Genomic DNA, 26,533 nt, shown 5'->3' on the forward strand with positions numbered 1-26,533 from the left:
TTTGTGAGGGCAATTAGATTCATCGTAGTAAGTTTAGGTCATGGTCACACATTCAGTATTTGGTCAGTATTTTACCTCAGTATGTGTAAGCCAAAACCAGGAGTGGAACAATCAGAGGAAAAGTATAATAGAAACACGTCACTATTTCTTTATTTCTCACCCACTCCTAGTTTTGGCTTACACATCCTGAGGTAAAATACTGACCAAATATTGAACGTATGGACATGGCCTTAGTGTTTTCTTATATTTTTGTGTATCTCTTCTGTCAGTTTTGTCTCTTTTTGCCATTTAGCTATAGGGTTCAACAATCCCAACGGCAGCTGCTATTAGCTAGGTGGCTTGTCAATACACAGAGAGGGAGGAACAGTGTGTGTGTATACATATATACACAGCCATGGCCAAACGTGTTGCCACCTTTGAAATTGTTCCAGAAAATGAAGTAATTCTCCCAGAACATTTTTGCATTTACATATTGTCACGGTTCCACCCCTCAGTGTGTCTGCGATGCAGTTACTGACAACTCGGCTGTCCAATCTGGTATAGGAGTCTGCTGACGCTGTCAGTACTTTGATTGACAGCTTGGCCATCCAATCTGGTACAGGAGCGAGCTGAGCTGCCAATTTGTTGATTGACAGCTTGACTATCCAATCTGTGAGGCATCGGCTGTCTCCAAGTGTTCATTATTGCAGGTAATTGCCATGCTATTTAATTGAGCTGTGTCTCAAGAACTTCTGCCAGATGTACATTCAGCTTCTGCCCTTGTGCCTTGAGTTCTGTATGCTTCATCTGTTGCCTGACCTTGGACTTTGTTCTGACCATTCACCTCTGTTTAACCCCTTCGGCTCTGATCCATTATCCTCTCGGTGCTCTGACCTTGGAACGTTACCCGACTACGCTTTTGTCTCTTCCTTCTGTTTATGACATACCTTCGTGGCTTCTGACATTGGACTCCTTGACCACTCTGAATTGTTGGCACCCTCAACTTAATATTTGGTTGCACACCCTTACCATCAACAAGCTTCTTGCATCTCTCACCTGAAATTTTGAACCACTCTTCTTTTGCAAACTGCTCCAGGTCTCTCATATTTGAAGGATGCCTTCCATTTCTGGGTGCTTTGTGAAGTATGTTTGGGGTCATTATCCTTCTGGAGACCTATGACCTAGGACACACATTCAGCTTCCTGACACTGGGCACTGCATTGTGACCCAAAATCCTTTAGTAATCTTCAATTTCATAATGCCTTGCACACAGTCAAGGCACCCAGTGCTAACTATTTTCTCTTTTAAGTAGAATGTAGCACCAGGGACAGCAGCTGCTGCTTCTACTCCAGAGCAGACCTATGAACCAGCACCTCTGAGCATGTCGAGTACCAAATAACCGTACAATTGAGATATAAGCACTGCTGGTTAAAGGGTTATTCCCAAAATCATAATTTGGTGTCAGCATTCAGTACATATAGAATAAATCATGTGTGACAATACAACCTAATAATTCCCTTCCATGGCTCTTTTTATCTTGTGATGACACTGGATATGTCCTCCAGTTTGCTGTCAGTCAAGGATGCACAGATAAACCTAATGACCCTATTTAATAAAACATTCCCCAGCCCTCTCACGATATTATCATTGCTCTGACAGCCATGTTGTGGCAAAGCTCAGCTATCATGCCCTGACGATCCCACTGATACCTGCTCCACTTGATCCTATTGACCCTGTCTAGTTAAAGAATGACAGATGCACCTAATAAACCTGTGTAATGAAACATTCCCACAGCATTGTCATTGCTCTGACAGCCATGCTGTAGTAAAGCTCCGCTTTGCTGTGCATGCACATGATAGTGTTTACCAGAGGAAACTGGAAAATCAAAGTGCACATTGTAAGTAGAAAAGAAATGTTTGTAAAATGTTTCTACACTTTATCAGTTTGATTTCACATCAGATGGCTTATTTGATGTGGATATGTACTTTGTAATAAAAATAACCTTATGAAATTTCTCTTCTCCTGTCTTATTTTTTTGTTCTATTTCTCTCATTCTTTTCCCTCTATTTCTCTTTCACGCCCTATTTCTGTCATTCTTGCTCTTTTTTTCTTAATCTCTGTGTCTAATCTCTTTATATATTGAGATCCTTTTTCTCCTTGGGCGCTCACAGCAGAGCAGATGGTGGGGACTGCAGCACTGAAAATAAGCAGTGTGCTGCTGAGAAATGTACCGTAGTTTTGACAGATAATAATAATAGGACTGTCCGTAGCTCTGTTATCTAGTCAGTAGTTGACTGAAAGGTGTTATCAAGCTAAAACCGTTAGCGGGTGTCCCACCACTGGGGAATTTTTATCCCTATTACAAAATAGTCCAGCAGGTCACACGGCCATCCGCCACTCTGCTTATTCTCCAAGGTGCTGAAGGTAAAGGCCTAGCAGCCCCATACAGAAGACATGTGCACTGCCACTCTATTCTAACAAGGATAAAAGGTCCTAGTGGTTGGACCCCCGACTGATCAACATGTTATCACTTATCCTATGGATAAATGATAACTTGTTTTTAACAGACAACCCCTTTAATACAAGAAAAAATAGTCCTACTATAATTTTGTAAAAAATTTAGGAGGCACATGACAAATCTGTTACATGTGCTTTTATATATAAGTAATCTATAATATAACGCTGGGAGCGTCACTCTGTCCGAAGCCTTTATAGACTGCGCAGGCGCAAGCGCCGGCGCAGTCTGGGCCTCACAGAGTGACGCTCCCGGGAGATCGCGGTATGCGTTCACACTGAACGCACACCGCGATCTCCAACAGAGAAGCAGGGACCGCCAGGAGGGTGAGTATCGGCCATATTCACCTGTCCTGCGTTCCACCGCTGAGCGCCGCCATCTTCCCGGTCTTCGGCCTGTGACCTTCAGTTCAGAGGGCGCGATGACGCGCTTAATGCGCGCCGGCGCCGCCCTCTGACTGAACAGTCACAGCCAGGAGATCGGGAAGATGGCGGCGCCCAGCGGTGGAACGGGACAGACAGGTGAGTATAGTAAGTGCTGGGGGGCCTGAGCTGGCGGCGATACCGGCACCTGACCCCCACAGCGCGCCGGTGTCCCCGCCTGCTCAGGCCCCCGGATGGGTGCAGCACATGACAGGATGGGGACGCAGGATGGGGACGCAGGATGGGTGCAGCACATACCAGGATGGGGACGCAGGTTGGTTGCAGCACATACCAGGATGGGGACGCAGGATGGTTGCAGCACATACCAGGATGGGGACGCAGGATGGGTGCAGCACATACCAGGATGGGGACGCAGGATGGTTGCAGCACATACCAGGATGGGGACGCAGGATGGTTGCAGCACATACCAGGATGGAGACGCAGGTTGGGGACGCAGGATGGTTGCAGCACATACCAGGATGGGGACGCAGGATGGTTGCAGCACATACCAGGATGGGGACGCAGGATGGGTGCAGCACATGACAGGATGGGGACGCAGGATGGTTGCAGCACATACCAGGATGGGGACGCAGGATGGGGACGCAGGATGGTTGCAGCACATACCAGGATGGGGACGCAGGATGGTTGCAGCACATACCAGGATGGGGACGCAGGATGGTTGCAGCACATACCAGGATGGGGACGCAGGATGGGTGCAGCACATACCAGGATGGGGACGCAGGATGGGTGCAGCACATACCAGGATGGGGATGCAGGATGGTTGCAGCACATACCAGGATGGGGACGCAGGATGGGGACGCAGGATGGGTGCAGCACATACCAGGATGGGGACGCAGGATGGGTGCAGCACATGACAGGATGGGGACGCAGGATGGGTGCAGCACATACCAGGATGGGGACGCAGGATGGGTGCAGCACATACCAGGATGGGGACGCAGGATGGGTGCAGCACATACCAGGATGGGGACGCAGGATGGGTGCAGCACATGACAGGATGGGGATGCAGGATGGGTTCAGCACATACCAGGATGGGGGCGCAGGATGGGTGCAGCACATGACAGGATGGGGATGCAGGATGGGTTCAGCACATACCAGGATGGGGGCGCAGGATGGGTGCAGCACATGACAGGATGGGGATGCAGGATGGGTGCAGCACATGACAGGATGGGGATGCAGGATGGGTGCAGCACATGACAGGATGGGGACGCAGGATGGGTGCAGCACATACCAGGATGGGGACGCAGGATGGGTGCAGCACATGACAGGATGGGGACGCAGGATGGTTGCAGCACATACCAGGATGGGGACGCAGGATGGGGACGCAGGATGGTTGCAGCACATACCAGGATGGGGACGCAGGATGGTTGCAGCACATACCAGGATGGGGACGCAGGATGGTTGCAGCACATACCAGGATGGGGACGCAGGATGGGTGCAGCACATACCAGGATGGGGACGCAGGATGGGTGCAGCACATACCAGGATGGGGATGCAGGATGGTTGCAGCACATACCAGGATGGGGACGCAGGATGGGGACGCAGGATGGGTGCAGCACATACCAGGATGGGGACGCAGGATGGGTGCAGCACATACCAGGATGGGGACGCAGGATGGGTGCAGCACATACCAGGATGGGGACGCAGGATGGGTGCAGCACATACCAGGATGGGGACGCAGGATGGGTGCAGCACATGACAGGATGGGGATGCAGGATGGGTTCAGCACATACCAGGATGGGGGCGCAGGATGGGTGCAGCACATGACAGGATGGGGATGCAGGATGGGTTCAGCACATACCAGGATGGGGGCGCAGGATGGGTGCAGCACATGACAGGATGGGGATGCAGGATGGGTTCAGCACATACCAGGATGGGGGCGCAGGATGGGTGCAGCACATGACAGGATGGGGACGCAGGATGGGTGCAGCACATGACAGGATGGGGATGCAGGATGGGTGCAGCACATGACAGGATGGGGACGCAGGATGGGTGCAGCACATACCAGGATGGAGACGCAGGATGGGTGCAGCACATGACAGGATGGGGGCGCAGGATGGGTGCAGCACATGACAGGATGGGGACGCAGGATGGAGCAGCACATGACAGGATGGGGACGCAGGATGGGTGCAGCACATGACAGGATGGGGACGCAGGATGGGTGCAGCACATGAAAGAAGGATGGGGACGCAGGATGGAGCAGCACATGACAGGATGGGGACGCAGGATGGGTACAGCACATGACAGGATGGGGACGTAGGATGGGTGCAGCACATGACAGGATGGGGACGCAGGATGGGTGCAGCACATGACAGGATGGGGGCGCAGGATGGGTGCAGCACATGACAGGATGGGGACGTAGGATGGGTGCAGCACATGACAGGATGGGGACGCAGGATGGGTGCAGCACATGACAGGATGGGTGCAGCACATGACAGGATGGGGGCGCAGGATGGGTGCAGCACATGACAGGATGGGGACGCAGGATGGGTGCAGCACATGACAGGATGGAGGCGCAGGATGGGTGCAGCACATGACAGGATGGGGGCGCATGATGGGTGCAGCACATGACAGGATGGGGACGCAGGATGGGTGCAGCACATGACAGGATGGGAACGCAGGATGGAGCAGCACATGACAGGATGGGGACGCAGGATGGGTGCAGCACATGACAGGATGGGGACGCAGGATGGGTGCAGCACATGACAGGATGGGGACGCAGGATGGAGCAGCACATGACAGGATGGGGACGCAGGATGGAGCAGCACATACCAGGATGGAGACGATATACCAATATAAATGCTCGCCACCCGGGCGTAGAACGGGTTCAATAGCTAGTGTATTTATATTGGGAGCTGAAAATTGTAGCATAAGATCTTAAGGAAATAACATGCCCTACTTAGCCACATTATTTCATTTACAGACACCTGTGAATTGTCAAGTATTAATTGTTTTTAAAGCTAAGCTGGTGAACTTGTTTGCCTGTCATAACCCGGACATCAATCTGATTGATCATTACTATCAAATTAGCCATTGGTCTGGCAGACAAAACCCCAACCAAACCCTAAAGCGGTGTTCCCCAAGTCCGGTCCTCAAGAGCCACCAACAGGTCATGTTTTCAGGATTTCCTTAGTAATGCACAGGTGATAATTGCATCACCTGGACAGGCAAGCATTCAGTGACCTGTGCATTACTATGGAAATCTTGAAAACATGACCTGTCGGTGGCTCTTGAGGACCGGACTTGGGGAACACTGCCCTAAAGCAATGAGGTTCTGACACTAGATTGGCAGGACATGCACGCTCCCTCTCCAATTTAATTAATAGGTTTCAGTGACTTATCACATGAATTAACCAATAAGTTACATGCAGAGCCATAATCATCCTGTTGTCATTTCATCTTACCTCATCAGGTAATTAATGGAAAGACTGGAGACATCATTTGTCAGAGCAACGTACAGGACTTTTCATTAACGTGCTGCTGCCTGCACCCTGATCAGCACTTAGCGGCTGCCGGTGGGGAAGATGGAAGTGTCCAGGTATGTCTCCTAACTCCTTTCAGGTGGTGTAGGTATCTGCACTTTGCATAGCAGGTATTTTATCTGTTCACATTCTAGTTTCGCCATTGTAAGATGCTAGGTTGGTCCAACAATGATATTAGATTGGTTATAAGTTTTTTTGTTTTTTTTAGTTACTGTTTTGCCGCCCAGCAGGGGGACAAAAAAAGCCAACAGATTGGGCATGATGTTTTCTGCTCTTTTTGCTGGAATTTTTTTCTGTCTCTTTTTCAACACTGTGTTTTCTTGCGGGGTTGATTCCCGTCTTGGCTAGAAAGGTGAGAGATGAAATGACTGCAATTTGTAGAATGCTTGAAAGGAAGAGCAGTTCTCATAAGAAAAAGCAATACTTAGCAGGCTCAATTCCGTGATTCACATTTATAAAATGTCAGTCCCCATGTTACAAGAGCCATTTATAGTGTGTGAAATCGGAATAACACATTTCAGTGCATACTCCTGGCAGTTTTTACAAGTACATTGTCCTTTCTGTCAACTTTATAAGCAAGCACTGACTCATCCATATAACCGCTTCACATCTTTTACTAACAAATGGGTAAGATGGCTATAAAATGGGATCACAGCGAGTAAAGCGAATTAACCTGCTGTGTGTAACGTCTGCCTGTAGTGGATAACATGAACTTATTGAGATTTGTTCTTCCATGTTTAATCACTGTCATACAACAACATAGCATAGACATGCCAGCCATGCAGGGCTGAACGTACACATGCAACAAATCTATGCATGCAAATAAGAAAGACAAGGAATTGGAGCCTTCTCTAGTTGTATGGCTGCAACCTCCTACTGTGATTTTTATGTGGATTTGCTATGTTCAAAACCAAGTGTGCTTTGCTCCCTGAGGAATTTGTAAAGGAAACTTATCTCAAGAGACACATGAGATTACGCCTGAGGGCTGGTCTACATTGCATGATGCACTCAGACTGGGTTTGGGTGCACTCTGATCTCCGTGTACCCTCTGAAGCTCCTTGCTCACTACACTTTGGGGTATAATGAGTGGTGGCCACAGACTGGCAGGGGCAAGAGATCAGAGCCTCAGGTGTAGCTCTTCGACTACGTACCCACAAACAGGGACGGTAGCATTTTGGACACAGAGTATTTTTGCTGCATTCTAATTACCGCACTTGTTTGTCAGTACATGCGGATTTACGGCAAGTAATGACATTCTATTGGTCAAAATACACAGCAGAGACTAGCGTCTCCGCTACAGAAACTGACATGTTGCGGCTTGTAAACCCGCACCGCAAGTGAGTTTATGCAGCGTGAAATAGAAACACAGTGACCATGAGATTTCTATAAATCCCATCCACTGTGCTTGTAATTTAGAACACAGCCTTTGGACGAAGCACAAATTCACTGCGTCCAATACACTATTATGCCTGATTGTGGGCACGTACCCTTACCTGCGTCTCCCGCCAGTCTGTGGCTGCCCCTCGCTACTGCTGAGAATGTGATGCGCCGCTGGCTCCTCCAGTGTCGGTGTGTAAGTGCAGGAATGGGCCTTTGAATTTAGGGAGCACTCCCTGTGAACCAAGCTCAAAAGATTTCTTAAGACATGGATGGGCTGCAAATTAGGAAGAAAAAAAAAAGATTTACTCTTCTTCCATCTTCCCCATGGATTCAGCACAAGGTGTTTCCAGTAGCAATGCCTGCTTCGAAGTCACCAGATCACAGTCTGCTAAGTTTGGCTGCAGCGGTCAAGTAATTTAAAAGGGCTCATCATCAGAGAAACATCTAATGACATTCTCTTCTAATCACTTGACCTCTATTATTATTTATATATATATATATATATATATATATATATATATATATATATATATATATATATATATGTATATATGTATATATATATATATATATATATATATATATATATATGTATATATATATATATATATACACTAGATTGTGGCCCGATTCTAACGCATCGGGTATTCTAGAATATGCGGCAGACTGTGCCCGTCACTGATTGGTCGAGGCACCCTTTATGACATCATCGTCGCCATGGCAACCATTATGACATCATCGTCGCTGTGCCCGTTGCCAATCAGAGACGCAGGATGTCTACGTCCTTTATGACATCATCGTCGCTGTGCCCGTTGCTGATTGGTCGAGGCCTGGCGGCCTCGACCAATCAGAGACGCGGGATTTCCAGGACAGACAGACAGACGGAAAAACCCTTAGACAATTATATATATAGATAAATAGGTTCTGACACTAGATTGGCAGGACATGCACGCTCCCTCTCCAATGTAATTACCGTATATACTCGAGTATAAGCCGAGATTTTCAGCCCAAATTTTTGGGCTGAAAGTGCCCCCCTCGGCTTATACTCGAGTCACGGTAGCGGTGGGGTCGGCGGGTGAGGGGGTGAGGGCGCTGAGGTATACTTACCTAGTCCCAGCGATCCTCGCGCTGTCCCTGCCGTCCCACGGGCTTCGGCGCTGCAGTTTCTTCCTCTCTTCAGCGGTCACGTGGGACCGCTCATTACAGAAATGAATAAGCGGCTCCACCTCCCATAGGGGCGGAGCCGCTTATTCATTTCTCTAATCAGCGGTGCCGGTGACCGCTGATAGAGAAAGAAGCTGCGGCACCGAAGACAGGAGGGGACAGCGCGAGGATCGCCAGGACTAGGTGAGTATAGCATATTCACCTGTCCTCGTTCCAGCCGCCGGGCGCCGATCCATCTTCCCGGCCGGCGCCTCCATCTTCCCGGCGTCTCTGCTCTCTGACTGTTCAGGTCAGAGGGCGCGATGACGCATATAGTGTGCGCGGCGCCCTCTGCCTGATCAGTCAGAGCAGAGACGCCGGGAAGATGGAGGCGCCGGAACGAGACGCCGGGAGCTGCAATCAAGGGAGGTGAGTATGTGTTGTTTTTTTTCTTTATTGCGGCAGCGGCGGCACAAATTTATGTGGAACATCTATGGGGCACAGTGAACGGTGCAGAGCACCGTATATGGCACAGCACAGCTATGGGGCACAGTGAACGGTGCAGAGCACCGTATATGGCACAGCACAGCTATGGGGCACAGTGAACGGTGCAGAGCACCGTATATGGCACAGCACAGCTATGGGGCACAGTGAACGGTGCAGAGCACCGTATATGGCACAGCACAGCTATGGGGCACAGTGAACGGTGCAGAGCACCGTATATGGCACAGCACAGCTATGGGGCACAGTGAACGGTGCAGAGCACCGTATATGGCACAGCACAGCTATGGGGCACAGTGAACGGTGCAGAGCACCGTATATGGCACAGCACAGCTATGGGGCACAGTGAACGGTGCAGAGCACCGTATATGGCACAGCACAGCTATGGGGCACAGTGAACGGTGCAGAGCACCGTATATGGCACAGCACAGCTATGTATGGGGCACAGTGAACGGTGCAGAGCACCGTATATGGCACAGCACAGCTATGGGGCACAGTGAACGGTGCAGAGCACCGTATATGGCACAGCTATGGGGCACAGTGAACGGTGCAGAGCACCGTATATGGCACAGCACAGCTATGGGGCACAGTGAACGGTGCAGAGCACCGTATATGGCACATCTATGGGGCACAATGAACGGTGCAGAGCACCGTATATGGCACAGCACAGCTATGGGGCACAGTGAACGGTGCAGAGCACCGTATATGGCACAGCACAGCTATGGGGCACAGTGAACGGTGCAGAGCACCGTATATGGCACAGCACAGCTATGGGGCACAGTGAACGGTGCAGAGCACCGTATATGGCACAGCACAGCTATGTATGGGGCACAGTGAACGGTGCAGAGCACCGTATATGGCACAGCACAGCTATGTATGGGGCACAGTGAACGGTGCAGAGCACCGTATATGGCACAGCACAGCTATGGGGCACAGTGAACGGTGCAGAGCACCGTATATGGCACAGCTATGGGGCACAGTGAACGGTGCAGAGCACCGTATATGGCACAGCACAGCTATGGGGCACAGTGAACGGTGCAGAGCACCGTATATGGCACATCTATGGGGCACAATGAACGGTGCAGAGCACCGTATATGGCACAGCTAGGGGGCACAATGAACGGTGCAGAGCACTATATGGTTCACACCTATGGGGAAATATGAACGGTGCAGAGCACTATATGGCACAGCTATGGGGAAATAATGATCTATTTTTATTTTTGAAATTCACCGGTAAATGCTGCATTTCCACCCTAGGCTTATACTCGAGTCAATAAGTTTTCCCAGTTTTTTGTGGCAAAATTAGGGGGGTCGGCTTATACTCGGGTCGGCTTATACTCGAGTATATACGGTAATAGGTTTCAGTGACTTATCACATGAATTAACCAATAAGTTACATGCAGAGCCATAATCATCCTGTTGTCATTTCATCTTATCTCATCAGGTAATTAATGGAAAGACTGGAGACATCATTTGTCAGAGCAACGTACAGGACTTATATATACAGTTAGGTCCATATATATTTGGACAGCGACAACATTTTTCTAATTTTGGTTATAGACATTACCACAATGAGTTTTAAGCAAAACAATTCAGATGCAGTTGAAGTTCAGACTTTCAGCTTTCATTTGAGGGTATCCACATTATATTTGGATGAAGGGTTTAGGAGTTTCAGCTCCTTAACATGTGCCACCCTGTTTTTAAAGGGACCAAAAGTAATAGGACAATTGACTCCAAGGCTATTTCATGGACAGGTGTGGGCAATCCCTTTGTTATGTTATTCTCAATTAAGCAGATAAAAGGCCTGCAGTTGATTTGAGGTGTGGTGCTTGCATTTGGAAGGTTTTGCTGTGAAGTAAACATGCGGTCAAAGGAGCACTCCATGCAGGTGAAACAAGCCATCCTTAAGCTGTGAAAACAGAAAAAAACCCATCTGAGAAATTGCTACAATATTAGGAGTGGCAAAATCTACAGTTTGGTACATCCTGAGAAAGAAAGAAAGCACTGGTGAACTCATCAATGCAAAAGGACCCGGGCACCCACGGAAGACAACAGTGGTGGATGATCGTAGAATAATCTCCATGGTGAAGAGAAACCCCTTCACAACAGCCAACCAAGTGAACAACACTCTCCAGGAGGTCGGCGTATCAATATCCAAATCTACCATAAAGAGAAGACTGCATGAAAGTAAATACAGAGGGTTCACTGCACGGTGCAAACCACTCATAAGTATCAAGAATAAAAAGGCTAGACTGGACTTTGCTAAAAAACATCTAAAAAAGCCAGCACAGTTCTGGAAGAACATTCTTTGGATAGATAAAACCAAGATCAACCTCTACCAGAATGATGGAAAGAGAAAAGTATGGCGAAGGTGTGGTACAGCTCATGATCCAAAGCATACCACATCATCTGTAAAACACGGCGGAGGCAGTGTGATGGCTTGGACATGCATGGCTGCCAGTTGCACTGGGTCACTAGTATTTACTGATGATGTGACACAGGACAGAAGCAGCCGAATGAATTCTGAGGTATTCAGAGCTAAACTGTGTGCTCATATCCAGCCAAATGCAGCCAAACTGATTGGTCGTCGTTTCATACTATAGATGGACAATGACCCAAAACAAAGCCAAAGCAACCCAGGAGTTTATTAAAGCAAAGAAGTGGAATATTCTTGAATGGCAAAGTCAGTTACCTGATCTCAACCCAATTGAGCATGCATTTCACTTGTCAAAGACTAAACTTCAGACAGAAAGGCCCTCAAACAAACAGCAACTGAAAACCACCGCAGTGAAGGCCTGGCAGAGCATCAAAAAGGAGGAAACACAGCATCTGGTGATGTCTATAAGTTCTAGACTTCAGGCAGTCATTGCCAACAAAGGGTTTTTAACCAAGTGCTAAAAATGAACATTTTATTTAAAATTATTGAATCTGTCCAATTACTTTTGGTCCTTTTAAAAACAGGGTGGCGCATGTTAAGGATCTGAAACTCCTAAACCCTTCATCCAATTATAATGTGGATACCCTCAAATGAAAGCTGAAAGTCTGAACTTCAACTGCATCTGAATTGTTTTGTTTAAAATTCATTGTGGTAATGTCTATAACCAAAATTAGAAAAAGGTTGTCTCTGTCCAAATATATATGGACCTAACTGTGTGTGTATATATATATATATATATATATATATATATATATATATATATATATATATATATATATATATATATATATATATATATATATATATATATATATACACACACACACCGTATATACTCGAGTATAAGCCGAGATTTTCAGCCCAAAATTTTGGGCTGAAAGTGCCCCTCTCGGCTTATACTCGAGTCAAGGTGAGTGGCAGGGTCGGCGGGTGAGGTCGCTGAGGTATACTTACCTAGTCCCAGCGATCCTCGCGCTGTCCCTGCCTGTCCCACGGTCTTCTGTGCTGCAGCTTCTTCCCCTCTTCAGCAGTCACGTGGGACCGCTCATTACAGAAATGAATAAGCGGCTCCACCTCCCATAGGGGCGGAGCCGCCTATTCATTCCTCTAATCAGCGGTGCCGGTGACCGCTGATAGAGAAAGAAGCTGCGGCACCGAAGACCAGGCAGAGGGACAGCGCGAGGATCGCCAGGACTAGGTAAGTATAGCATATTCACCTGTCCTCGTTCCAGCCGCCGAGCGTCGCTCCATCTTCCCGGCCGGCGCCTCCATCTTCCCGGCGTCTGCGCTCTGACTGTTCAGGCAGGGGGCGCGATGACGCATATAGTGTGCGTGGCGCCCTCTGCCTGATCAGTCAGAACAGAGACGCCGGGAAGATGGAGGCGCCGGAACGAGACGTCGGGAGCTGCAATCAAGGGAGGTGAGTATGTGTTTTTTATTTTTTATTGCAGCAGCAGCAGCGGCGGCGGCAGAGATTTATGTGGAGCATCTATGGGGCACAGTGAACGGTGCAGAGCACCGTATATGGCACATCTATGGGGCACAGTGAACGGTGCAGAGCACCGTATATGGCACATCTATGGGGCACAGTGAACGGTGCAGAGCACCGTATATGGCACATCTATGGGGCACAGTGAACCGTGCAGAGCACCGTATATGGCACATCTATGGGGCACAGTGAACGGTGCAGAGCACCGTATATGGCACATCTATGGGGCACAGTGAACGGTGCAGAGCACCGTATATGGCACATCTATGGGGCACAGTGAACGGTGCAGAGTACCGTATATGGCACATCTATGGGGCACAGTGAACGGTGCAGAGCACCGTATATGGCACATCTATGGGGCACAGTGAACGGTGCAGAGCACCGTATATGGCACATCTATGGGGCACAGTGAACGGTGCAGAGCACCGTATATGGCACATCTATGGGGCACAGTGAACGGTGCAGAGCACCGTATATGGCACATCTATGGGGCACAGTGAACGGTGCAGGGCACCGTATATGGCACATCTATGGGGCACAGTGAACGGTGCAGGGCACCGTATATGGCACATCTATGGGGCACAGTGAACGGTGCAGAGCACCGTATATGGCACATCTATGGGGCACAGTGAACGGTGCAGAGCACCGTATATGGCACATCTATGGGGCACAGTGAACGGTGCAGGGCACCGTATATGGCACATCTATGGGGCACAATGAACGGTGCAGAGCACCGTATATGGCACATCTATGGGGCACAGTGAACGGTGCAGAGCACCGTATATGGCACATCTATGGGGCACAATGAACGGTGCAGAGCACCGTATATGGCACATCTATGGGGCACAGTGAACGGTGCAGAGCACCGTATATGGCACATCTATGGGGCACAATGAACGGTGCAGAGCACCGTATATGGCACATCTATGGGGCACAGTGAACGGTGCAGAGCACCGTATATGGCACATCTATGGGGCACAGTGAACGGTGCAGAGCACCGTATATGGCACATCTATGGGGCACAGTGAACGGTGCAGGGCACCGTATATGGCACATCTATGGGGCACAGTGAACGGTGCAGAGCACCGTATATGGCACATCTATGGGGCACAATGAACGGTGCAGAGCACCGTATATGGCACATCTATGGGGCACAGTGAACGGTGCGGAGCACCGTATATGGCACATCTATGGGGCACAGTGAACGGTGCAGAGCACCGTATATGGCACATCTATGGGGCACAGTGAACGGTGCAGAGCACCGTATATGGCACATCTATGGGGCACAGTGAACGGTGCAGAGCACCGTATATGGCACATCTATGGGGCACAGTGAACGGTGCAGGGCACCGTATATGGCACATCTATGGGGCACAGTGAACGGTGCAGAGCACCGTATATGGCACATCTATGGGGCACAGTGAACGGTGCAGGGCACCGTATATGGCACATCTATGGGGCACAGTGAACGGTGCAGGGCACCGTATATGGCACATCTATGGGGCACAGTGAACGGTGCAGAGCACCGTATATGGCACATCTATGGGGCACAGTGAACGGTGCAGAGCACCATATATGGCACATGTATGGGGCACAGTGAACGGTGCGGGGCACAGTGAACGGTGCAGAGCACCGTATATGGCACATCTATGGGGCACAATGAACGGTGCAGAGCACCGTATATGGCACATCTATGGGGCACAGTGAACGGTGCAGAGCACCGTATATGGGGCACAGCCATGGGGCACAATGAACGGTGCAGAGCACTGTATATGGGGCACAGCTATGGGGAAATATGAACGGTGCAGAGCACTATATGGCACAGCTATGGGGAAATAATGATCTATTTTTATTTTTGAAATTCACCGTCGGCTTATACTCGAGTCACGGTAGCGGTGGGGTCGGCGGGTGAGGGGGTGAGGGCGCTGAGGTATACTTACCTAGTCCCAGCGATCCTCGCGCTGTCCCTGCCGTCCCACGGGCTTCGGCGCTGCAGTTTCTTCCTCTCTTCAGCGGTCACGTGGGACCGCTCATTACAGAAATGAATAAGCGGCTCCACCTCCCATAGGGGCGGAGCCGCTTATTCATTTCTCTAATCAGCGGTGCCGGTGACCGCTGATAGAGAAAGAAGCTGCGGCACCGAAGACAGGAGGGGACAGCGCGAGGATCGCCAGGACTAGGTGAGTATAGCATATTCACCTGTCCTCGTTCCAGCCGCCGGGCGCCGATCCATCTTCCCGGCCGGCGCCTCCATCTTCCCGGCGTCTCTGCTCTCTGACTGTTCAGGTCAGAGGGCGCGATGACGCATATAGTGTGCGCGGCGCCCTCTGCCTGATCAGTCAGAGCAGAGACGCCGGGAAGATGGAGGCGCCGGAACGAGACGCCGGGAGCTGCAATCAAGGGAGGTGAGTATGTGTTGTTTTTTTTCTTTATTGCGGCAGCGGCGGCACAAATTTATGTGGAACATCTATGGGGCACAGTGAACGGTGCAGAGCACCGTATATGGCACAGCACAGCTATGGGGCACAGTGAACGGTGCAGAGCACCGTATATGGCACAGCACAGCTATGGGGCACAGTGAACGGTGCAGAGCACCGTATATGGCACAGCACAGCTATGGGGCACAGTGAACGGTGCAGAGCACCGTATATGGCACAGCACAGCTATGGGGCACAGTGAACGGTGCAGAGCACCGTATATGGCACAGCACAGCTATGGGGCACAGTGAACGGTGCAGAGCACCGTATATGGCACAGCACAGCTATGGGGCACAGTGAACGGTGCAGAGCACCGTATATGGCACAGCACAGCTATGGGGCACAGTGAACGGTGCAGAGCACCGTATATGGCACAGCACAGCTATGGGGCACAGTGAACGGTGCAGAGCACCGTATATGGCACAGCACAGCTATGTATGGGGCACAGTGAACGGTGCAGAGCACCGTATATGGCACAGCACAGCTATGGGGCACAGTGAACGGTGCAGAGCACCGTATATGGCACAGCTATGGGGCACAGTGAACGGTGCAGAGCACCGTATATGGCACAGCACAGCTATGGGGCACAGTGAACGGTGCAGAGCACCGTATATGGCACATCTATGGGGCACAATGAACGGTGCAGAGCACCGTATATGGCACAGCTAGGGGGCACAATGAACGGTGCAGAGCACTATATGGTTCACACCTATGGGGAAATATGAACGGTGCAGAGCACTATATGGCACAGCTATGGGGAAATAATGATCTATTTTTATTTTTGAAATTCACCGGTAAATGCTGCATTTCCACCCTAGGCTTATACTCGAGTCAATAAGTTTTCCCAGTTTTTTGTGGCAAAATTAGGGGGGTCGGCTTATACTCGGGTCGGCTTATACTCGAGTATATACGGTAATAGGTTTCAGTGACTTATCACATGAATTAACCAATAAGTTACATGCAGAGCCATAATCATCCTGTTGTCATTTCATCTTATCTCATCAGGTAATTAATGGAAAGACTGGAGACATCATTTGTCAGAGCAACGTACAGGACTTATATATACAGTTAGGTCCATATATATTTGGACAGCGACAACATTTTTCTAATTTTGGTTATAGACATTACCACAATGAGTTTTAAGCAAAACAATTCAGATGCAGTTGAAGTTCAGACTTTCAGCTTTCATTTGAGGGTATCCACATTATATTTGGATGAAGGGTTTAGGAGTTTCAGCTCCTTAACATGTGCCACCCTGTTTTTAAAGGGACCAAAAGTAATAGGACAATTGACTCCAAGGCTATTTCATGGACAGGTGTGGGCAATCCCTTTGTTATGTTATTCTCAATTAAGCAGATAAAAGGCCTGCAGTTGATTTGAGGTGTGGTGCTTGCATTTGGAAGGTTTTGCTGTGAAGTAAACATGCGGTCAAAGGAGCACTCCATGCAGGTGAAACAAGCCATCCTTAAGCTGTGAAAACAGAAAAAAACCCATCTGAGAAATTGCTACAATATTAGGAGTGGCAAAATCTACAGTTTGGTACATCCTGAGAAAGAAAGAAAGCACTGGTGAACTCATCAATGCAAAAGGACCCGGGCACCCACGGAAGACAACAGTGGTGGATGATCGTAGAATAATCTCCATGGTGAAGAGAAACCCCTTCACAACAGCCAACCAAGTGAACAACACTCTCCAGGAGGTCGGCGTATCAATATCCAAATCTACCATAAAGAGAAGACTGCATGAAAGTAAATACAAAGGGTTCACTGCACGATGCAAGTCACTCACAAGCATCAAGAATAAAAAGGCTAGACTGGACTTTGCTAAAAAACATCTAAAAAAGCCAGCACAGTTCTGGAAGAACATTCTTTGGATAGATAAAACCAAGATCAACCTCTACCAGAATGATGGAAAGAGAAAAGTATGGCGAAGGTGTGGTACAGCTCATGATCCAAAGCATACCACATCATCTGTAAAACACGGCGGAGGCAGTGTGATGGCTTGGACATGCATGGCTGCCAGTTGCACTGGGTCACTAGTATTTACTGATGATGTGACACAGGACAGAAGCAGCCGAATGAATTCTGAGGTATTCAGAGCCATACTGTGTGCTCAGATCCAGCCAAATGCAGCCAAACTGATTGGTCGTCGTTTCATACTACAGATGGACAATGACCCAAAACATAAAGCCAAAGCAACCCAGGAGTTTATTAAAGCAAAGAAGTGGAATATTCTTGAATGGCAAAGTCAGTTACCTGATCTCAACCCAATTGAGCATGCATTTCACTTGTCAAAGACTAAACTTCAGACAGAAAGGCCCACAAACAAACAGCAACTGAAAACCACCGCAGTGAAGGCCTGGCAGAGCATCAAAAAGGAGGAAACACAGCATCTGGTGATGTCTATAAGTTCTAGACTTCAGGCAGTCATTGCCAACAAAGGGTTTTTAACCAAGTGCTAAAAATGAACATTTTATTTAAAATTATTGAATCTGTCCAATTACTTTTGGTCCTTTTAAAAACAGGGTGGCGCATGTTAAGGATCTGAAACTCCTAAACCCTTCATCCAATTATAATGTGGATACCCTCAAATGAAAGCTGAAAGTCTGAACTTCAACTGCATCTGAATTGTTTTGTTTAAAATTCATTGTGGTAATGTCTATAACCAAAATTAGAAAAAGGTTGTCTCTGTCCAAATATATATGGACCTAACTGTGTGTATATATATATATATATATATATATATATATATATATATATATATATATATATATATATATATATATATATATATATATATATATATATACACACACACCGTATATACTCGAGTATAAGCCGAGATTTTCAGCCCAAAATTTTGGGCTGAAAGTGCCCCTCTCGGCTTATACTCGAGTCAAGGTGAGTGGCAGGGTCGGCGGGTGAGGTCGCTGAGGTATACTTACCTAGTCCCAGCGATCCTCGCGCTGTCCCTGCCTGTCCCACGGTCTTCTGTGCTGCAGCTTCTTCCCCTCTTCAGCAGTCACGTGGGACCGCTCATTACAGAAATGAATAAGCGGCTCCACCTCCCATAGGGGCGGAGCCGCCTATTCATTCCTCTAATCAGCGGTGCCGGTGACCGCTGATAGAGAAAGAAGCTGCGGCACCGAAGACCAGGCAGAGGGACAGCGCGAGGATCGCCAGGACTAGGTAAGTATAGCATATTCACCTGTCCTCGTTCCAGCCGCCGAGCGTCGCTCCATCTTCCCGGCCGGCGCCTCCATCTTCCCGGCGTCTGCGCTCTGACTGTTCAGGCAGGGGGCGCGATGACGCATATAGTGTGCGTGGCGCCCTCTGCCTGATCAGTCAGAACAGAGACGCCGGGAAGATGGAGGCGCCGGAACGAGACGTCGGGAGCTGCAATCAAGGGAGGTGAGTATGTGTTTTTTATTTTTTATTGCAGCAGCAGCAGCGGCGGCGGCAGAGATTTATGTGGAGCATCTATGGGGCACAGTGAACGGTGCAGAGCACCGTATATGGCACATCTATGGGGCACAGTGAACGGTGCAGAGCACCGTATATGGCACATCTATGGGGCACAGTGAACGGTGCAGAGCACCGTATATGGCACATCTATGGGGCACAGTGAACCGTGCAGAGCACCGTATATGGCACATCTATGGGGCACAGTGAACGGTGCAGAGCACCGTATATGGCACATCTATGGGGCACAGTGAACGGTGCAGAGCACCGTATATGGCACATCTATGGGGCACAGTGAACGGTGCAGAGTACCGTATATGGCACATCTATGGGGCACAGTGAACGGTGCAGAGCACCGTATATGGCACATCTATGGGGCACAGTGAACGGTGCAGAGCACCGTATATGGCACATCTATGGGGCACAGTGAACGGTGCAGAGCACCGTATATGGCACATCTATGGGGCACAGTGAACGGTGCAGAGCACCGTATATGGCACATCTATGGGGCACAGTGAACGGTGCAGGGCACCGTATATGGCACATCTATGGGGCACAGTGAACGGTGCAGGGCACCGTATATGGCACATCTATGGGGCACAGTGAACGGTGCAGAGCACCGTATATGGCACATCTATGGGGCACAGTGAACGGTGCAGAGCACCGTATATGGCACATCTATGGGGCACAGTGAACGGTGCAGGGCACCGTATATGGCACATCTATGGGGCACAATGAACGGTGCAGAGCACCGTATATGGCACATCTATGGGGCACAGTGAACGGTGCAGAGCACCGTATATGGCACATCTATGGGGCACAGTGAACGGTGCAGGGCACCGTATATGGCACATCTATGGGGCACAGTGAACGGTGCAGAGCACCGTATATGGCACATCTATGGGGCACAGTGAACGGTGCAGGGCACCGTATATGGCACATCTATGGGGCACAGTGAACGGTGCAGGGCACCGTATATGGCACATCTATGGGGCACAGTGAACGGTGCAGGGCACCGTATATGGCACATCTATGGGGCACAGTGAACGGTGCAGAGCACCGTATATGGCACATCTATGGGGCACAGTGAACGGTGCAGAGTACCGTATATGGCACATCTATGGGGCACAGTGAACGGTGCAGAGCACCGTATATGGCACATCTATGGGGCACAGTGAACGGTGCAGAGCACCGTATATGGCACATCTATGGGGCACAGTGAACGGTGCAGAGCACCGTATATGGCACATCTATGGGGCACAGTGAACGGTGCAGAGCACCGTATATGGCACATCTATGGGGCACAGTGAACGGTGCAGAGCACCGTATATGGCACATCTATGGGGCACAGTGAACGGTGCAGGGCACCGTATATGGCACATCTATGGGGCACAGTGAACGGTGCAGAGCACCGTATATGGCACATCTATGGGGCACAGTGAACGGTGCAGAGCACCGTATATGGCACATCTATGGGGCACAGTGAACGGTGCAGGGCACCGTATATGGCACATCTATGGGGCACAATGAACGGTGCAGAGCACCGTATATGGCACATCTATGGGGCACAGTGAACGGTGCAGAGCACCGTATATGGCACATCTATGGGGCACAATGAACGGTGCAGAGCACCGTATATGGCACATCTATGGGGCACAGTGAACGGTGCAGAGCACCGTATATGGCACATCTATGGGGCACAGTGAACGGTGCAGAGCACCGTATATGGCACATCTATGGGGCACAGTGAACGGTGCAGAGCACCGTATATGGCACATCTATGGGGCACAGTGAACGGTGCAGAGCACCGTATATGGCACATCTATGGGGCACAGTGAACGGTGCAGAGCACCGTATATGGCACATCTATGGGGCACAATGAACGGTGCAGAGCACCGTATATGGCACATCTATGGGGCACAGTGAACGGTGCGGAGCACCGTATATGGCACATCTATGGGGCACAGTGAACGGTGCAGAGCACCGTATATGGCACATCTATGGGGCACAGTGAACGGTGCAGAGCACCGTATATGGCACATCTATGGGGCACAGTGAACGGTGCAGAGCACCGTATATGGCACATCTATGGGGCACAGTGAACGGTGCAGGGCACCGTATATGGCACATCTATGGGGCACAGTGAACGGTGCAGAGCACCGTATATGGCACATCTATGGGGCACAGTGAACGGTGCAGGGCACCGTATATGGCACATCTATGGGGCACAGTGAACGGTGCAGAGCACCGTATATGGCACATCTATGGGGCACAGTGAACGGTGCAGAGCACCGTATATGGCACATCTATGGGGCACAGTGAACGGTGCAGAGCACCGTATATGGCACATCTATGGGGCACAGTGAACGGTGCAGAGCACCGTATATGGCACATCTATGGGGCACAGTGAACGGTGCAGGGCACCGTATATGGCACATCTATGGGGCACAGTGAACGGTGCAGAGCACCGTATATGGCACATCTATGGGGCACAGTGAACGGTGCAGAGCACCGTATATGGCACATCTATGGGGCACAGTGAACGGTGCAGGGCACCGTATATGGCACATCTATGGGGCACAATGAACGGTGCAGAGCACCGTATATGGCACATCTATGGGGCACAGTGAACGGTGCAGGGCACCGTATATGGCACATCTATGGGGCACAGTGAACGGTGCAGAGCACCGTATATGGCACATCTATGGGGCACAGTGAACGGTGCAGAGCACCGTATATGGCACATCTATGGGGCACAGTGAACGGTGCAGGGCACCGTATATGGCACATCTATGGGGCACAATGAACGGTGCAGAGCACCGTATATGGCACATCTATGGGGCACAGTGAACGGTGCAGAGCACCGTATATGGCACATCTATGGGGCACAATGAACGGTGCAGAGCACCGTATATGGCACATCTATGGGGCACAGTGAACGGTGCAGAGCACCGTATATGGCACATCTATGGGGCACAGTGAACGGTGCAGAGCACCGTATATGGCACATCTATGGGGCACAGTGAACGGTGCAGAGCACCGTATATGGCACATCTATGGGGCACAGTGAACGGTGCAGAGCACCGTATATGGCACATCTATGGGGCACAGTGAACGGTGCAGAGCACCGTATATGGCACATCTATGGGGCACAATGAACGGTGCAGAGCACCGTATATGGCACATCTATGGGGCACAGTGAACGGTGCGGAGCACCGTATATGGCACATCTATGGGGCACAGTGAACGGTGCAGAGCACCGTATATGGCACATCTATGGGGCACAGTGAACGGTGCAGAGCACCGTATATGGCACATCTATGGGGCACAGTGAACGGTGCAGAGCACCGTATATGGCACATCTATGGGGCACAGTGAACGGTGCAGGGCACCGTATATGGCACATCTATGGGGCACAGTGAACGGTGCAGAGCACCGTATATGGCACATCTATGGGGCACAGTGAACGGTGCAGGGCACCGTATATGGCACATCTATGGGGCACAGTGAACGGTGCAGAGCACCGTATATGGCACATCTATGGGGCACAGTGAACGGTGCAGAGCACCGTATATGGCACATCTATGGGGCACAGTGAACGGTGCAGAGCACCGTATATGGCACATCTATGGGGCACAGTGAACGGTGCAGAGCACCGTATATGGCACATCTATGGGGCACAGTGAACGGTGCAGGGCACCGTATATGGCACATCTATGGGGCACAGTGAACGGTGCAGAGCACCGTATATGGCACATCTATGGGGCACAGTGAACGGTGCAGGGCACCGTATATGGCACATCTATGGGGCACAGTGAACGGTGCAGAGCACCGTATATGGCACATCTATGGGGCACAGTGAACGGTGCAGAGCACCATATATGGCACATGTATGGGGCACAGTGAACGGTGCGGGGCACAGTGAACGGTGCAGAGCACCGTATATGGCACATCTATGGGGCACAATGAACGGTGCAGAGCACCGTATATGGCACATCTATGGGGCACAGTGAACGGTGCAGAGCACTGTATATGGGGCACAGCTATGGGGAAATATGAACGGTGCAGAGCACTATATGGCACAGCTATGGGGAAATAATGATCTATTTTTATTTTTGAAATTCACCGGTAGCTGCTGCATTTCCACCCTAGGCTTATACTCGAGTCAATAAGTTTTCCCAGTTTTTTGTGGCAAAATTAGGGGGGTCGGCTTATACTCGGGTCGGCTTATACGCGAGTATATACGGTATATATATATATATATATATATATATATATATATTTATTCTTATGTCAGACAATTATTTTAAAATGTAACCGTCATTATGTTGAATAGTACACATAAAAATAAGCAACTTTGTAATGTATCTTATCCGAGAAATCTGCTTCTTTCTCTTCCTGGACTGATCTTTTTTTTTTTTTCAAAATTCTCTGTATTCAGTGAAGATACTTTCCCATTACTGAGCTAGGAGATGGCAGTTGCTAGATTGTATGTAGATGGGAGGCACTCTGCCTCTCGATCCTCCCATCTACTAAGAATGTAATTAGTCCAAATTCTTCTTCTGCCTCTATAAGATTTTACCAGTAAATTAAGAATTATCTAAGTGATCAGTCCAGTAGTGGAAAAACAAATGGGTTACTCTACGCTGAAGGATGAGAGATGCCACGTCAATATAAGGCGGTTTATTGCTCAACGCATTTCGAAATATACATCTTTTAAGAATTCAGACCTTCAGCGTCAACCCCAGCTCTGCCCCATACAGATATGAGCATAACCCAGTATTAAGAGAAAGTGCTGCCGGTACATGGGCCGTATGTGGGTAGAGCTCGGGTCAGGTTTTCTCCCATGCACACTGTTTACATGATGCAAGTCTTAGGCTTCTTTCACATTTCCGTCGGTACGGGGCTGTCACGAAGCGTCGGCACGACGTACCGACGGAATTGTGTGCTTTCAGACTGCAGGGTGAGGAAAGATCGTGAGAGCGATTTTTCCTGCCGGGCATACGCAGTCTGAAACACTGGATGCGATGTACAGAAAAATGTTCCTCTGAACGTTTTTTTTGTGATGACGGTCCGCCAAAACCCGACGCAACCAGTGCACGATGGACGCGACGTGTGGCCATACATCGCGATCCATCGGCAATACAAGTCTATGGGGAAAAAAACATATCCTGCGGGCAAATTTGCAGGATGCGTTTTTTTCCCCCAAAACGACGGATTCAAAAAGACGGAAATGTGAAAGAAGCCTTAGAATTGGCGCTGAAGGTCTGAACTCTTAGAAGTTGTATACTTGGAAACACGTTGACGAATAAACCGCCTTAAATTGATATGGCATCTCTCATGTTTCCTTCCACGGCAGCGCAAAGTAACCCATTTGCTTCTCTGTCCACATATCCTCTTGTGGGTCTTCAGCAGCCTTGAGCTCCATCAGTGGTTGTGTGCACACGACGCAAGCAGGTGAGCGCAATCACGCACTGTTACCCAGATAAGCCACTATTTTCTTTCCAGTTTTTCTTCTCAGTAGGAGAAAGAAGCAGATTTCTCTGATATTACAGAGTTGCTTATTAAGCCTTGTTCTACATGTACTCTAAGTGATATGTTAGAAAGGCATTGCTGCTTTGGGGTAATATAATATTGGGTGCTCACATGTGAACATGTAATATGCATAGCAATGAAATGTGGCTAATAAACTTCCTGTATCTGTGCTCTAAGTTTAGATCACTGTATTGGTATATGCTGATAGCAGAGGCTATACAGCTTGTGTAATTGTGTGCATACTTGTCGGTGACACCACTTCAGGGCCATGCTGGCGGAGAGGTCTGCGCTGCCTGCACGCCGCTGTGTTCTGAGTTCATCCCAATTAGAAGACAAAGACTTTCTAGAACTGTACAAAATCAATTCTACTGGAATAAATTCCCTCTGCCAGGCAGGTGTCAGAGCCGCACAGCTTCATTTTATTCCTAAACATCTGGTAAAACTGAAATAATGTCAGTGGAATGGAAACTGCAGACAGGACAATGGGCACCCGCATTGAAAATGAACGCTCCTTTTCTTGCAGTGGTTTTTAATTCACTTTTAAAGCCCTGGTTTTATAACTCAGCATGGGGGCATTTCTCCTGCCATAATCTTCCATTTTCAATAACCAATTTGTTCTTTCTGCTTGAATAATAGAATGTGTATTTAAAGGATAATGTTACTGAAATAGGTGCAGAGCTATTTCTAGGAAACATGGAAACAAGGTAGATGAATGCGAATGTCACCTTCATATTACGATTAAACTTCAGTTCTTAAACCTTTCCTCTAATTCTTTTTCACCTCATTAACCCCTAGTTTACTATATACAGCAGGTGAAATAAGTATTGAGCACGTCATCCATTTTCTAAGTAAATATATCTCTAAAGGTGCTATTGACATGAAATTCTCACCAGATGTCCGTAACAACCCATCCAATCCACCCATGCAAAGAAATCAAACTGTGTCCATACATTCAGTTATGTGCAATGATGAGAAATGACACAGTGGAAAAGTATTGAAGTCACTTACTGAAATTTAATTACTACTTCATACAAAATCCTTTGTTGGTGATAACAGTTTCAAGATGCCTCCTGTGTGGAGAAACTAGTCGCATGCATTGCTCAGATGTGATTTTGGCCCTTTCTTTTGTGTGGACAAACACTCTTCAAATCCTGAAAGTTCCATGGGTTCCTTCTATGAACTCTGAGCTTTACTTCCTTACATAAATTTTCTATTGGATTCAGGTCCGGTGATTGGCTGGGTCATTCTAGCAGCTTTATTTTCCTTCTCTGAAACCAATTGATAGTTTTTTTGGTTGTGGGATTGTGATCATTGTCTTGTTGAAGTGTCCACCCTCCTTTTATCATCATCATCCTGGTAGATGGCAGCAGATTTTTATCAAGAATATCTCTGTACATTTGTCCATTTATCCATCCTTCAGTTGCTTGAATCTTGCTAGTGCTGTATGCTTAAAAACAGCCCCACACCATGATGTTCATGCCTTTAAACTTCGCTATTGGTATGTTGGTTTTTTTAGGTTGATGTACAGTGCTTTTTGGCCTCCAAACATGGTCTGCATTATACTATCCAAAGAGTTAAATTTTCGTCTTGTCAAACCAGACTATATTCCCACAGTTTTTCACAGGCTTGTTTAAATGTTGTGGATCAAACATTTAATGTGCCTAAACATGCTTTTTGTTCAGCAATGGAGTCTT

At 48.8% G+C, this 26,533-nt stretch overlaps 1 protein-coding gene across 1 annotated transcript in view; it reads left to right on the forward strand.

Moving 5' to 3' along the window:
- Nucleotides 1-26,533, forward strand: part of APAF1 (apoptotic peptidase activating factor 1) — a 205,098-nt gene that overhangs the window by 130,243 nt on the left and 48,322 nt on the right. The window contains exon 21 of the mRNA XM_069764312.1: nucleotides 6,347-6,472. Coding sequence (XP_069620413.1) covers nucleotides 6,347-6,472 — 126 coding nt within the window. The remainder of the gene's footprint in view (nucleotides 1-6,346; nucleotides 6,473-26,533) is intronic.

This window comes from Ranitomeya imitator, chromosome 4 (genome assembly GCF_032444005.1).
Source record: "Ranitomeya imitator isolate aRanImi1 chromosome 4, aRanImi1.pri, whole genome shotgun sequence".
Taxonomy (NCBI): domain Eukaryota; kingdom Metazoa; phylum Chordata; class Amphibia; order Anura; family Dendrobatidae; genus Ranitomeya; species Ranitomeya imitator.